This window comes from Agelaius phoeniceus, chromosome 8, assembly GCF_051311805.1.
Source record: "Agelaius phoeniceus isolate bAgePho1 chromosome 8, bAgePho1.hap1, whole genome shotgun sequence".
NCBI classification, from domain to species: Eukaryota; Metazoa; Chordata; class Aves; order Passeriformes; family Icteridae; genus Agelaius; species Agelaius phoeniceus.
The window spans coordinates 11,569,371-11,582,408 of record NC_135272.1 but is presented as its reverse complement, the minus strand read 5'-3'; the positions used below and the strand labels follow the sequence as shown (position 1 = coordinate 11,582,408).

Sequence of the window (13,038 nt, the reverse complement as noted above, 5' to 3'; positions counted from 1 at the left end):
AACAGAAATCCATGTGCAGCTGGGTCATAGCAGATATTAACAGGGATGCACTGTACCCACTGCCTGAAAACAGGAGAAGGTAGGGAGAAGGTATCTAAGTGCATTTGCCTTTAATGCCCCACCAGTTACAGGTAAAGGTCTTCAGCCAACTGCTCCTCTCCCCTTCCCATACACAGCCTATAATTGCCACTGTCATCGAAAATGCCTCAGCCCTGACTCCTTACCAAGATCTGTGCCTGTAGGAGTTGCCATTTCTACAAAGTAGATGATTCAGTCCCTCTCATGGAGCTGTATATATCTATATAGATATATAAATAGAGAGACACACACACAGACATACTGTCCTTTCTGGATGTACCAAAGCCTTTCAATTCTGTTTCTCCCCAGCCTAGTGCTGTTTCTATTTCTGTATCTCTAACATCAACTCCTGTCTTGCTGTGGAATTCCATATTTAATGACAACATGAATATATTGTTGGGACTTAATTGGTGAGAAGAATGAGAGATGCTAGCAGCAATTTTTGTCCTTCACTTATATTTCTTAAAGTATTTCTTACTCTGCTTCCACTGCATGGCCTCCAAGGCATGTCCTGTCACTCCTAACAATCCCAAGCCTGGCTATCTCTTTCCAATGCTCATTTTGAGGCACCAAAGCCAAAGATTAGATATTTAGGTTACAATCCAACACTGTGGGCACCACTGTAGACTGTTAAGCACCCGGGGCCAATACAGAAATTGGTATTAATATCACACACCTGAGAGACTGCTTATAACAGACTGATATTTTAAGTAATTAAGTAAGGTAATTAGTGTCACTAAGTATGCACTACTAGCATACTAACATGGTTTTTTAAAAACAAAGCTATATTCAGGCATAGGAAGCTGCAGTAAAGCACTCAGACTTTGTGTTCTATCAGCTCAAAGCCTACATTTTGTCACAGATAAAAACAAAAGCTACTGAAACTAAGGATATGAAGTTTCAGTACCAAAAGCTGGTTTTGCTAAAGCTGTGAGTGGATGAAATAAACCACTGAGGTTTTTCCCTGTAATAAAGCAGCAATTCCATTAGTTACTCCTTACTCCAGAGCACCACCACCTAAGTAAGGTCACTGCTTTCATTTCTGAGTCCTTAATCTGTGCCATAGGGACAAGGACAGAGCACCACTGCAGAACATATTTCTTGATTCAAACTCCCAGGCTTCCAAATGTTTTCTAAAATATAAACTGAGCAAGCATGTCATGATCCCAGACAGGTTGTTGCTATCTCTAGTCAGAAAGGACCACTTAAACCCCAATTCTCTGTACACTGTTATTTGGATAGATAAGTTAAATGTATAAATGAGATTATCACTCAAAGTCATTCTATCAGACAGCAAACTATTTTATCCTGAAGAATCACGTTACCTTAGGTTAGATGTGACCCCCAGACCACCAGAAATTTGCCAGATTTGTCCTTTGATCAAGGTGAAGTCATCTTAGCTACCCTCAGTAGATCAGATTCAAGTGTAATGGATGTCTAATAAACACTGTGGGACAGAGGACCCTAAGTTATTTCAGGCTGATGCTATTCTTTGGAATTGCTTGGAATATCCCAGCTCCAGTGGCTCCACTGAATGCACCCAGGGTACCCTTCCCATCTCCTCTCCTCCTCTGGGCTCCAAACATCCAATGGGAATGTTACCCCTAATCAAACCCCTGTTTGAAGCACAAAAACCAGAGACTAGAAAGTCAGCTCTGTGTGTTAATTAACTTTCCCCCACCATCTGGGAAACAGGCTGGGAAGGCTGCTGCATCAGCCCAGCAAAGCCTGCACTGCACAGGGAAGGACAGTCCTCAGCTCTGGGCTCCCTTGGAAAGATATCATTGCACAGCCATGCTGCAGTCACACTCTCAGGATCTCTCTTACAGGCACAGTAGCCTGGAGGGCTGTTCTGCTCTGTTTGAAGAAAGGCATAAAAAGGTACCACATTAACAAAGTAATGTCATTAGACCTAGTTCCAGGCCCACTTCTTGCTTATAAAAATCCTTTTAAGTGTAATGAAATGCCATCAGTTCTAACAGAGACCACTTCATAATACTCCTGTTTCATAAAGAGCTTGTTTAAAGGAGAATATTAAACCTGAATCGAGGAGATTTGGTGGGCTCAGATCCATCTCACAGCTCGGAAATCAAACCCAACAGAGTGACTTTTATGCTTTGTCATCTCTAGATAAAACAGAGTCGTTCTTTTTTCAAACCCAATGAGAGCATATAGTATGCTGTGAGATTAATTGGGCTCCTTGCATTAGCTCAGTTTTCAGAACCATGCTCCTCTCTACTTTGCAAAGAAGTTACCATGAACCTAATCTCCTCTAAATACAACCCAAAATATCCCAGAAAGCCACAGCAGAGTCCCCGTCTTGGCTATAAAATTATAGCTAGAGACAGTCTCTTCTGCTGCATAAGGTTTTTTTCCCATACATGCATTAGGGGAACTTGGCTTAATTAACACTAATGATGAGAAAACCTATAGGGAACTGCTGAATTCTGCAAGCCACCAAATAAAAAGCGTATTGATAAAAAGCCACTTTACTGCTGGGCGATGCTCTTCTGCATGTTGAACAGAAGATGACGACAATGCCAGGGCTGCTATGCCAGATCCACAGAAGTACAATGAGCCAAAGCTGCTGCAAACGACTACCCTGCAACTTAATGAGGATTAGATTCAGTTTTTCCACAAACACCATTTTAAATAATTTCCTGGAGCAGGAGAAATTTAACTAAAAATGCCAACAGTTAAACGCAGAGAGTTCCTTATGACACTATTTAAAATTCAAGCCAAATGATCAGTCTGCCTGCTGCAGTATTTTGGGTAACCTATATCTGTATTTGAAATCCAGGAGGTACCATTTCACCCAGCTGGGCTGGTACACAGTGGGTTATGAACAGCTGGCAGCAGCCATGGCACAGAGTCAACATTTTCAAACATTAAGGTGGAAGAGGTTACAACGATCCAAACATTCTCATCTGCCTTCAAGTTTGGGAAGTGTTTCCAGTACAGAATCCAGTACAGAATCACTGAATGGATAAGGCTGGAATCCACCACAGTGGGTCATCTGCTCCCACCTCCCTTCTCCAGCAGGATCATCCCAGAGCACATGGCACAGGCTTGCATCCAGATGGTTCTGGAATATCTCAGGAGACTCCACACCCTCTCTGGGCAATCTGCCAGTGCACCATCACTGCACAAGAAACAAATTCTTCATGTTCAGCTGGAACAGAATACAGCAACCTCTCCCCAAGCTGAGGCTTTAGAGAGGAAACCCTGCTCCATGACAGCCTGCAAGGTGGTCTGAACAACAGCACCATCTTATCAGGATTACACCATTAAGTAGGAAGGAACTCAGTTGTGGCAAGTACTGAAGTGCCATTCAAAAGCTTGTTTCCAAGCCACCCTTTTGTTACTACACCAACAAGGATTTTGTTTCTTTAAAACTGAGCACAGCAACAGCTGACAGAGCTGATGAGGCAGGGGAACAAATAGATCTGAAAGTGAGATCTCCATCAATACTAGGACTTTAAACAGTGCACTCTGTCTGTAGGCTCCAATTCACGCTTCCTCCATGATTTGGCAGCAGCAGCTGAGGATGTTTGTGTCCAGCTGACCACACTGCCATTTTGTCCCATTTCACAGGACAAATCACCACCCCAAGCCTAGCACTCCAATAACTCAAGCCTCTGCCTTTTCCTGACACTGCCACCAGTTCTTCTGCCAGACACCCTGCAGAGAATCAGGAGGGACAGCTGGAGACAGTAATCTCTTTAGACAACTCAGCTCAATCCAACAGGCACCATGAGTCAGGGCACCAGCCTTCCTAAACCTCAAATCCATACACCACAGATGAGCCTTTCCCAAGCAGCCAGAGGATGGGCTTGAGCAATTAACTGCAATATTCCTACTGCCTGGTAATGACAGAACAAGGTTAAAGCATCATTTGAAGCATTTCTCATCCAACTGACATAAGTGTTTAATGAGATTTGTTTTGATGGCACTTTGAATCTTATTTCATCAGTATTTTGAATGCTATTCTCTTTTACTTTTTCTAAACATGATTTATGTATACCCCTAATTCCACAGTCTCACAGAGAAGTTGTTCTGACTTCACTTGCACAAATGCATGCACACACTTTATGTAATCCCATGAAAACAAACATCACTTCATAGCTTGTTCTGTGTTAATTTATTACCTTATTCTATGAAACAACTATGCAGCACATAAATCCCAAACATGCCTCAGAAACTGTATTTATTAATGGAAACGATGATATATTAATAAGCATGAGCTCAAGCCTCTTCTCCAGGCTGAGCTGCTTGGAAGGTTTATTCTCAGAATCGTTTAAGCCCACACCATACATCTTTGATGCTTTAACACACTCTTATTATATTGCTCAACTACCCACCATTTAACAGGCTAACGTCTCTAGTTGGCCAGGAACAAACAAAAAAAAAGTCCAAAGGCATGCTAATACTTTTCAGATCATTAGCTCTTAAAAAAATTCAGGCATTTACAACAAATATGGCTAGAAAATTAAAAAGAATACTGTAATAAGATACAGAAATCCATGTTCTATTAATGAGAGGTTTTTGTCTTTATGGAGAAACAAGAATTCACTGTATCAACACTCAATGCCAAATGAAAGCTATAAAATTGGGGGGGATTAAATGAAATCCATCTTTGACTTTTACAAACACTGTCAGAATGTGAACTGTGTGTCTAAGATGCTGGAAGCACAGCTTTTTGTGGCTTGCCTGTCCAGTTCTTGAGGCCAAGACACAGCACTGCTGCCAGATGACACCCATTACCACATTAACATCACCACAAACAGAAGGGCAGCTACCTCCAGCCTCACTGAAAAGATTTTCATCCTGAGCAATCAAGAGGGGTGGATGCAATGATGCAAGGCAATTTCATTTGGTAATGATGCCATTTTGTTTTTGCTTATTTTCCTATATCCCTTTTTCTCTGTATTCTTTGCACATATATTTGTAGCTCTGGAGACTATTGCATTAGTGGCTAGTTTTCCAGTAATTTTCCATGCCCTTTCCATAGGCAGAAAGATAAAACAAATTCCAGGGCCCCTATAGTATCTTAGTTCTTCCTGGTTATCAGTGTTGAGAAGAACTCTTCAAGATACATTTTCATAAAGTACAGCCAGTACTAAGGGGGGGTGGTCCAGAGAAGAGGCTTGACCTGGAGGGGAATTTGCACCACCACCTGTCCTCCTAACTGCTTTTTTGTCAATTCTGCTAATTTGTTAAAATTTATAAAAACTGTATTCGCCCCATGTGGACAGGCTTTGGGGATATTCTCCATGACTACCCCTGGAGGCCTCAAAATAAAGATCCACTTTTATATTACCTTCTATATTATATTGAAAGCATGTGTTGTTTCATCTCTAGGTTGAAAAAGGCATCAGTACCATCCTCCTACCTGAATATTGATTTCTCAAAGTACATTTCTGACACTACAGCATCCATTGTGAGTTCCTGCACTTTCAGGAAAACTTCTCTTCAAAAGAAAAGCAGTCTTAAATCCAATAAATACAATCCTGTTGAAATTGTAAGTAGTGATCATGAAGTTTGTAGGAAGTGAAATACACTTTGCACTACACATGTTAAAGCCACACAGAGAGTTCCTCCTTAAATTCTTCTTAAAACCTAAGGCCTGAGGGAGATGCTCAGTAGAAAGTGAGGGCAAAATGTAAAATTTCTAATGCTCTGGTCATGTACCTTTATCACAAGTACAGTCCCAAGCCTCTGAGGTCTCTAGTCCAATATCCTGGCCAGAGCAGGGGAAGCTCTGATCACACCAGGTTGCTCAGGTGTGATCCTTGCATAAACTGCATATAGATCCTTCAAGATATTGAAAGAAAAATCTTGAAGAACAATCACTATTTAAAACATTTTGTTTAAAAGCCAGTTCCCAAATTAATCAAAAGATTGCTCAATACTTTTAACAGATCATTTATGAAAATTCATAAAGTTGAAATTCAACTAAAAATTCTCATCTAATTGTCTGCAGATGAAGACAGGTTTCAAGTACTAAGAGAGCTTAATGAGAAAAAGATCTTCCTACTGCCAAATTGTCTGAAATTAGTAGGAAAAAAATGAGGTCCCACTGGCAGCCATGCCACTTCCATTCATTAACCTCCCAATTTCAAGTTAAGTTTTAGCTCTTATGTTGATGAAAGAAAAAACTTCTCTGTGCAGCATCACTGTGGTCAGCAGAAGGTTTACTCTGCAGGTCAAGACTGGAGATAGAAGCCTCTAAAAGCTCTTTTCTGGTGTCAGTCCTTGGTACCAGCAGCCCATCCTGGGACTTGGAGGGCTGTGTTCCAGGGCAGAGTGTCCCTGAACTCTGAATTCAGAGATCAGCACTGACCCCTGCATAACCCTTTTGCTGGGCACAAGTCACATTTAGCTTCTGCTCAAGGGACCCAGACCACAATCATGTACTAGGAAATATATCAGTTCAGCACTCCAGAGAAAGATGGGAAAGTAAGGGAAAGGCTCTGTACTTCACTCAGCTTTAATTAAACAAAAATTCCATTTCAGCCCCAGACAATGTCTGATCTACAGGCCAGAACTTCAGATGAAGGAAAGTAAGAGAACCATGGGAGAAGCACAAACTTCAAGTAAGTTTAGGGAATTATACTTCAAGTTTCCTTGGTAATTCTGCAATTTAAGTCTCCTTATCCAAACATTTCTTGCTCCCTTCTACTTTTGGGAACAGTTCAAATAAGATGGATTTGTCCAGTTTTGAGCGGCCACTTGTAAATAAAGACTCCATTTAAAAAATGGTTTATTTAACAGGCTATAAGTAAAATCCAGCCTTCCTCACTTCTTAAGGAACACCATCTACTACACTCAAACATAATCCTGTAAAGGGTAAACCCACTTCCATTTCATTCATTTATCTTTACCTGCAAGATAAAGAAGCATTGCTGGTCCCAAACTTAATAAAATGGCTCATCTAATCCCAGGCAGCCCAAGCATTTATAAAAAAAAAAAAAAATAAAGCTTGTTATGGTAGATTCAGAACTAAAAAGTATCTTGTTAAAGTTTGGCTCTGAGAATTTATATGGACAAATAATTGTAGTCCAAAGTAAAAAGGGCAACAGAAAAATTAAACAGTTCAATGAATACATTAAAAACTCACTCATAATGGATTTTTTTCTTTTAAGCTCACCTTTGAAGAAAGGATTTCAGGTCATGTTACTGAAAAGGTGAACTCAAACAAAAATGCCATCTTGAAACAGAAAATCATACTGTTTGGATGCTAAGAGATACCTCTTCACATCTCATTCCTAAGAAGCAATGGAACAATGAGCAAGCAATGGAAAAAATATAATGGACACCAAAGGTAGGATGCAGTTTGTGAACACTGGATCATGATTCAACAGATGAGTTGACCAAGGCTTCTCCAGCCAAAACCACAAGTTGTTTATTTCCCCCTCTGTAAATCACTGAGCCTTTAGCTAGTGAGAAAGCCTTTAGATTTAGATAGCTAGTGTCACCTATCCAAAATGTTTTCAAAGTCACTTTAAGATCTTTCAGAGAAATAGTAAACTAATCTAGAACAATTTGAAGTCAGGCAATGACAAAAACCCGCACAAAGCCCCCAAACCTTAGTATTTACTCATGTTCCCAAAGCTGGGAATCATGGAGCAGGGAGAACCAGCTTTCTCATACCCAGGCTTCTGAGAGACACCTCATTGTGGCACATTTCTTGGATTTTCCTGTTCTTTTTCTCAAATATGAAAGACTGCCACATTATTCTCTGAAGGCCCCTGACAGTGGTAAAGCAATTTTCTCCATAAATCATTGTAATGCTAACGCAGCAGTTTACAGACTCATCTTTAAAAGAAAGACTTTACATTTATTGCCACTGCCAGCAGAGAGAAGGAAAGTTAAGCTCTGACAACTGCTCTGTCTGGGGGAATAATAAATGGAAAATTTATTCCTTGGCCCAATTCTAACAAAATTTAATATACTTGTGAAAACTGTAAATACTTTGTACTTAAGAGAAGTGAGTGTGTTAAAAAGCCATTTAGCATGCTGAGATATTTGCACATTCATACTGCAAGCGTGCTCAAGTCCCCCTTGATGTTACAGCCAAACTCAGTAACCTGCAACAGCAAAGCCTCAAATGTGCTTTCCCTGAACATTCTTCTTCATAATCTGGTTTTTCTTGAAGAAAATAAGGGAAAAAGGACAAAGGGTTGAAATTTTCCTTCTTTGCTTCCTCTTTCTAAAAGGCAACTGGAGCATTCCTAAACATTTAATCAGATTTGTTTTAGTAACACAACATACATATGTTTACAGTTCTTTATAGTCCACAGTTAAGTTCAGAATCCATTAACATTCTTACCACAAGGCTCTCAGGAGGGTATTGCTGCTGCCCAGTTCCAGTTTTTTCAGCCTATTTGTACACAGTCTTTAATTACACTTTTCACCCTGTTAGCATAAACCCAATCTTATTTCACTTCTAAACATCAGTGTTTTGCAGATAAGGATTATTTACATCCTTCTCCTTTGTGAACCTAAAGGTAATACATCTTATTTAAAAAAAAAATTGTTTAAGTCAGCAGATCTTTTGGAGTCATCTGTGAACTTTATGTAGGGTTAGAGCAACCAAACCAAGCCTCTTGTATTTTGTCCATCTGTAACAGCAACTTATTAAAAAAAAAAGAAAAAGGAAATTTAATTTCTGGTCAGTTCTATTTGTATATTGAAGTATACTTAAAATATCCCTTTAAAATACTGTCTGAGAATTTTATGAAGACTTCTTATGTATTAGTCTTGTATTAACTCTGTATTTAAATCCATTTGTCTCAACAGCTAAACATCAAGACTTAACCTTCTGCCATTTCATCACTGTTTCCTACTGCATGCCCAGGAAAACATTTAAAAATCAGTGTAGTGTTCCAAATAAACAATAAAACTTTTCACAGCACTTCAAAAGCATTATTTCACTTTTTAAGTACCTTAATTTGGCTCATGTGTGAATACCTAAAAGCTGCTCTGATTTAGTTTCCCAGACTCTCTCAACTTGAGACTATATCAGTTTAAATTAAAAAAAAAAAAAAAGGTGAACACTAGCCTGCACTGGCCAACACATATTAAGTGTAAATTCTTGATTAACAAATCCTGATTTACAGGAACTGTTTGAATAGCCAGAAGAACAAGAATAGCCAACAAGAACAATGGCAGCAGCACATTCAGCAAAGCTGCTGTACCAAAGCACTTAAGGACATGCTCAGATGTGAGCTGTCTTAGCCTACACACTAAAACCTCTAAAATTTCTCAAATGCTTTGATCAATAAAAAGCATGAGCAGGGGAGAACACTGACTTGAAAACCCAGTTACTTTTCAGTAAAATGCATTTAATTACCAATTCTAAGACTGGCTTGAAGAGGCTTCACTGTAACTTCATTATGACAGTAATAAACATTTTTCAAACTTGTATTTCACCCAAGAATTAGAATGCCTTCAAACATGAGTGTGATTTACTGTCCTTCCAGCATTTCCTAAGCAAATACCACAAAAATGCTGCTCTTGCAGAATGCCAAGGAGAAGAAAGGGCAAAGGAGCAAAATCCAATCCATGCTGAACTGGTAGTTGAGAAAGTTTGTCTCCACTGCAGTGAGATTCCCATCTGCATTTCATTGCAGCTGGTGTGAACCCAATCAGTGCAGGTTAAAGATACGTCACATGCCTGATTACTGTGCTCTGACCTCTGCCTAAGTCGGACATTACACATTCCTGCTACAGATTGCACTAGTTAAGGAATCAATGCTGCTTTAAACAAAATCTGTGCCACACAATGCCTCCAATTTCTTCTATAGTGCAAACTTCTTGGAGTTGCTCAACAAATATTTAAGCTCTTCTGTCGCTTTCTGTGTGGCCCATTTGGAAGGCACTCGATGAAAAGTCAGAAAACCCAAGTTTAATCTATCTATCTATCTTGTCAACATAATGTTTTTTCCAAAACCTCAGGTATGGTCTCTTTGGATTTCCTTCTCCCCATATATAAAACAGGGATGATACTACTCCTTCTCTCAAGAGACTGCTGTGAACAAACATTTAAATCAGTGAAATGTGCTTGCAAGAAGCTCAAACAGGTCCTGTACATATGCCATGCAGAGAAGATTTCCTAGTTAAGATATTCCATCATTTTTCCACCCCAAGGAGCTCCAAAGACAAACTACCACAAATAAGCAAAACCCCCAGGGTGGGAGAAACCAGTTTAAGGTTAGTGCTGCAGCAATTCTCATCCTCTTCATGTGCTCTATTATAGCCTGATCCCTAAGGGAGCTGGTTCATGGACCTGAACTAGAAGAAAATGATTCTGTTGAAAGACAGTCAAAGGCATTTCACCAGCTATGTGTCAAATTTGGTCCACAGGAGGCTCAGATGAGCTTCAGTAGCAGTACACAGGACATGATCTCCCTGCACAGCTGGGATACAGAGGAATTGCTGGCAAGAACAGAACTGTTGCATTGCTGTAAGTTAGTGTTCAGCACTACAAACACCTTCCAAAGCCCAAGACTTCAAGCAATCACAGCTAAAAACAACTCAGCTTTTTAATATTTGCCATTGTGACTGGACCTACCAACAAAATGTAAAACCACCACAGATTCTTAAGACTACCAAACAAGATGGTTTTAAAATACTAGAACTGCATCACTTACAACACAACTAAGCCAACATGAAGATAACTTTGCACAACAGCTGCTGATACTGGCACCTCAGAGGTTCTGGATTTGAACTTAATCAATACCAACAGGAATCAAAAGTACTACTGAGGTACCCGAGTGCCTTCACAGATCATTGTTAGTCACAAAATCATCACATGCAGTTACACATTGGCAAAACTATTTTTGGGAAATATATATTTTTGGCATATACACCAACAGTAACATGCTTAATATGGGTTATTCAGTCAGCCTCAGCAGCCCACACCCAGATGGTCAGCACCCAGTGCGCCCTACCTGGACACTATGCTGGAGCCATTGTAGAGGTCACTGGCGTAGGACAGCGTTGCCAGCGGTCGGACAGAATTGTAGCGCGTGAACTTGGACAGACACTCCTGAAACTCATCCAGCTGGCTGGTGGTTCTGCTGTCATCTAGGAAGAGGCAGCAACATTGGAGGGGGCAGAAACAGAGTAAGAAGGTAAAATCAACAGCAAACGAAAAGATCAAGATCTATGTCTCTGGGTGATGCTATTAATTTAGAGAGGATTCTTGGTTAAATCAGGCTCTCTCATCTCTAGCGTTCTCTGAAGGCATTCTGAGCTTTTCAGAACACAAATAAAATCTCTCCACTGCAATGCTGGGTGAACCTACTGTGCTGAGAATCTGCCTAGAAGTCAAATACAATTTTGTAAGCTCATTTATTTTACTCACATTCAGAGCCTGTGGCCCATATAGACTATTAACAGAAAACTTTTAAGCATATGAAAATGCACTGCAAAGGACATGTCTAGTTTTCAACAGAGGTGAAAGTATACCCCTTTCCCTGTTCTGTTACAGTATGTCTACATTTGGTGTCAATTACATTCAAAATACTTTTAGTAAAAAATACTTCTCTTGTTATTCCAAAAGCAACAGAGCTAAGGGAGAATCATTTCAGGGCTGGAGAAAGAAGACAAGCATGAAACCAGAAGGCTCCCTGTACGAGAAGTTTTGTGAAAATTATGACCTTCAACAGACAAGGTGAAATTGAGCCAGCTTGAATAATGATGATAAATATTCTGTGGGAAATGGAACAGTTCACTACAAAAGTTAAAAGCAAATTGCATTGTAGATAGTTGAAAGTTATTCACTGAATTCTCAGAAGTCCTAACTTTTCTTGGTAGGAACATAACTTTATTTAAACCATTTTAAATTTTAGTATTTTGTAAATAAGGAAAAATTCCTAACTTACAGCAATGCCTGAAAAGTAAATCTGGATTCCCAATATGATCACATATCCAGAGCCAAACATCAGGTAGTGCCTTCAGGCTTCATAATGAAGCCCCAAATTTGCAGCAATTCTCAGAATCCTTTCTTTAATGTTTCCACCCTCACTTTCTTTTTGCACCAGTTCATTTTAGGGGGGCTCCAGCTAACACTGCTGGTTTACAGGTACTGCACACCTCAGCATCCACTGCAGCAGCAGAGAAACCACACATTTACACATACACACACCAGAGATTAAATTCCACCCACTAGTTAAGCCAGCCTTATCAGCAGCATAAGGAAACAACAAGATCCATTTATTAGAAAGGCTTGGAAATACCAGGGTGAAAAAAAGAGAGGCTGATTTATAAAAGCAAAATCCAGCTGTGATTTCTTATGGGAAAACACAGAGAATAATCATTTCTGCACTCTGGTAATTCCTTGCCATCAGAAATTGTTATCTCTATATTTGTAAGGCATTTTGAAGTGTCCCTCATATGCACTGTTTAATGTTTGAGCATATAAAGGAACAGTGAAGGCTAGTAATTAGCATGCTTAGGGGTACTAGCAAATACATTATCCCTGTTAGAGGGATGAAAAGGTGCAAAATGAACAAAGTGCTGCTCTAAATTAACATCATCAGCCCCTGACCACTACAGGAAACAGCTCGAGAAGCAACACAAACATCAGTGAGGGTTTTTCAAAGACTCTCTTCTCCTTCAGCACTGTGATAGGGACAAATAGCTGCTACCCTCCTATTTCCCTCATTTAGAGATCAAGCACACAGTCCTCCTATAATTTATTCCCTGTGTGTGCCTGGAAAACCGAATATTATTTCTCAAGACATTTTCCCTGTCGAAGTGCAAGGCCATTTGATAATTACAGTAATGTTGTGTCTCCACTCCCTACTCAAACAGTCAGAGGCACTTGTTGCAAAAAGCTTTAAATCCACATTAAATCCCATTTAAAATGTGTCAAGACGCAGGAATGACTTAGGAGAGGAAAACTTAATCAAGTATCATAGGTTATCCCTTATTTAGGAGAAAACCTACACT

General features: G+C 39.8%; 1 protein-coding gene across 2 annotated transcripts in view; it reads right to left on the bottom strand.

Annotated features, from left to right (window-relative positions):
- Positions 1–13,038, bottom strand: part of COP1 (COP1 E3 ubiquitin ligase) — a 125,924-nt gene that overhangs the window by 76,293 nt on the left and 36,593 nt on the right. For both annotated transcript variants that reach the window (XM_054638324.2, XM_077182010.1), the window contains exon 11: positions 11,034–11,169. In XM_054638324.2, the coding sequence (XP_054494299.1) occupies positions 11,034–11,169 (136 nt within the window). The remainder of the gene's footprint in view (positions 1–11,033; positions 11,170–13,038) is intronic.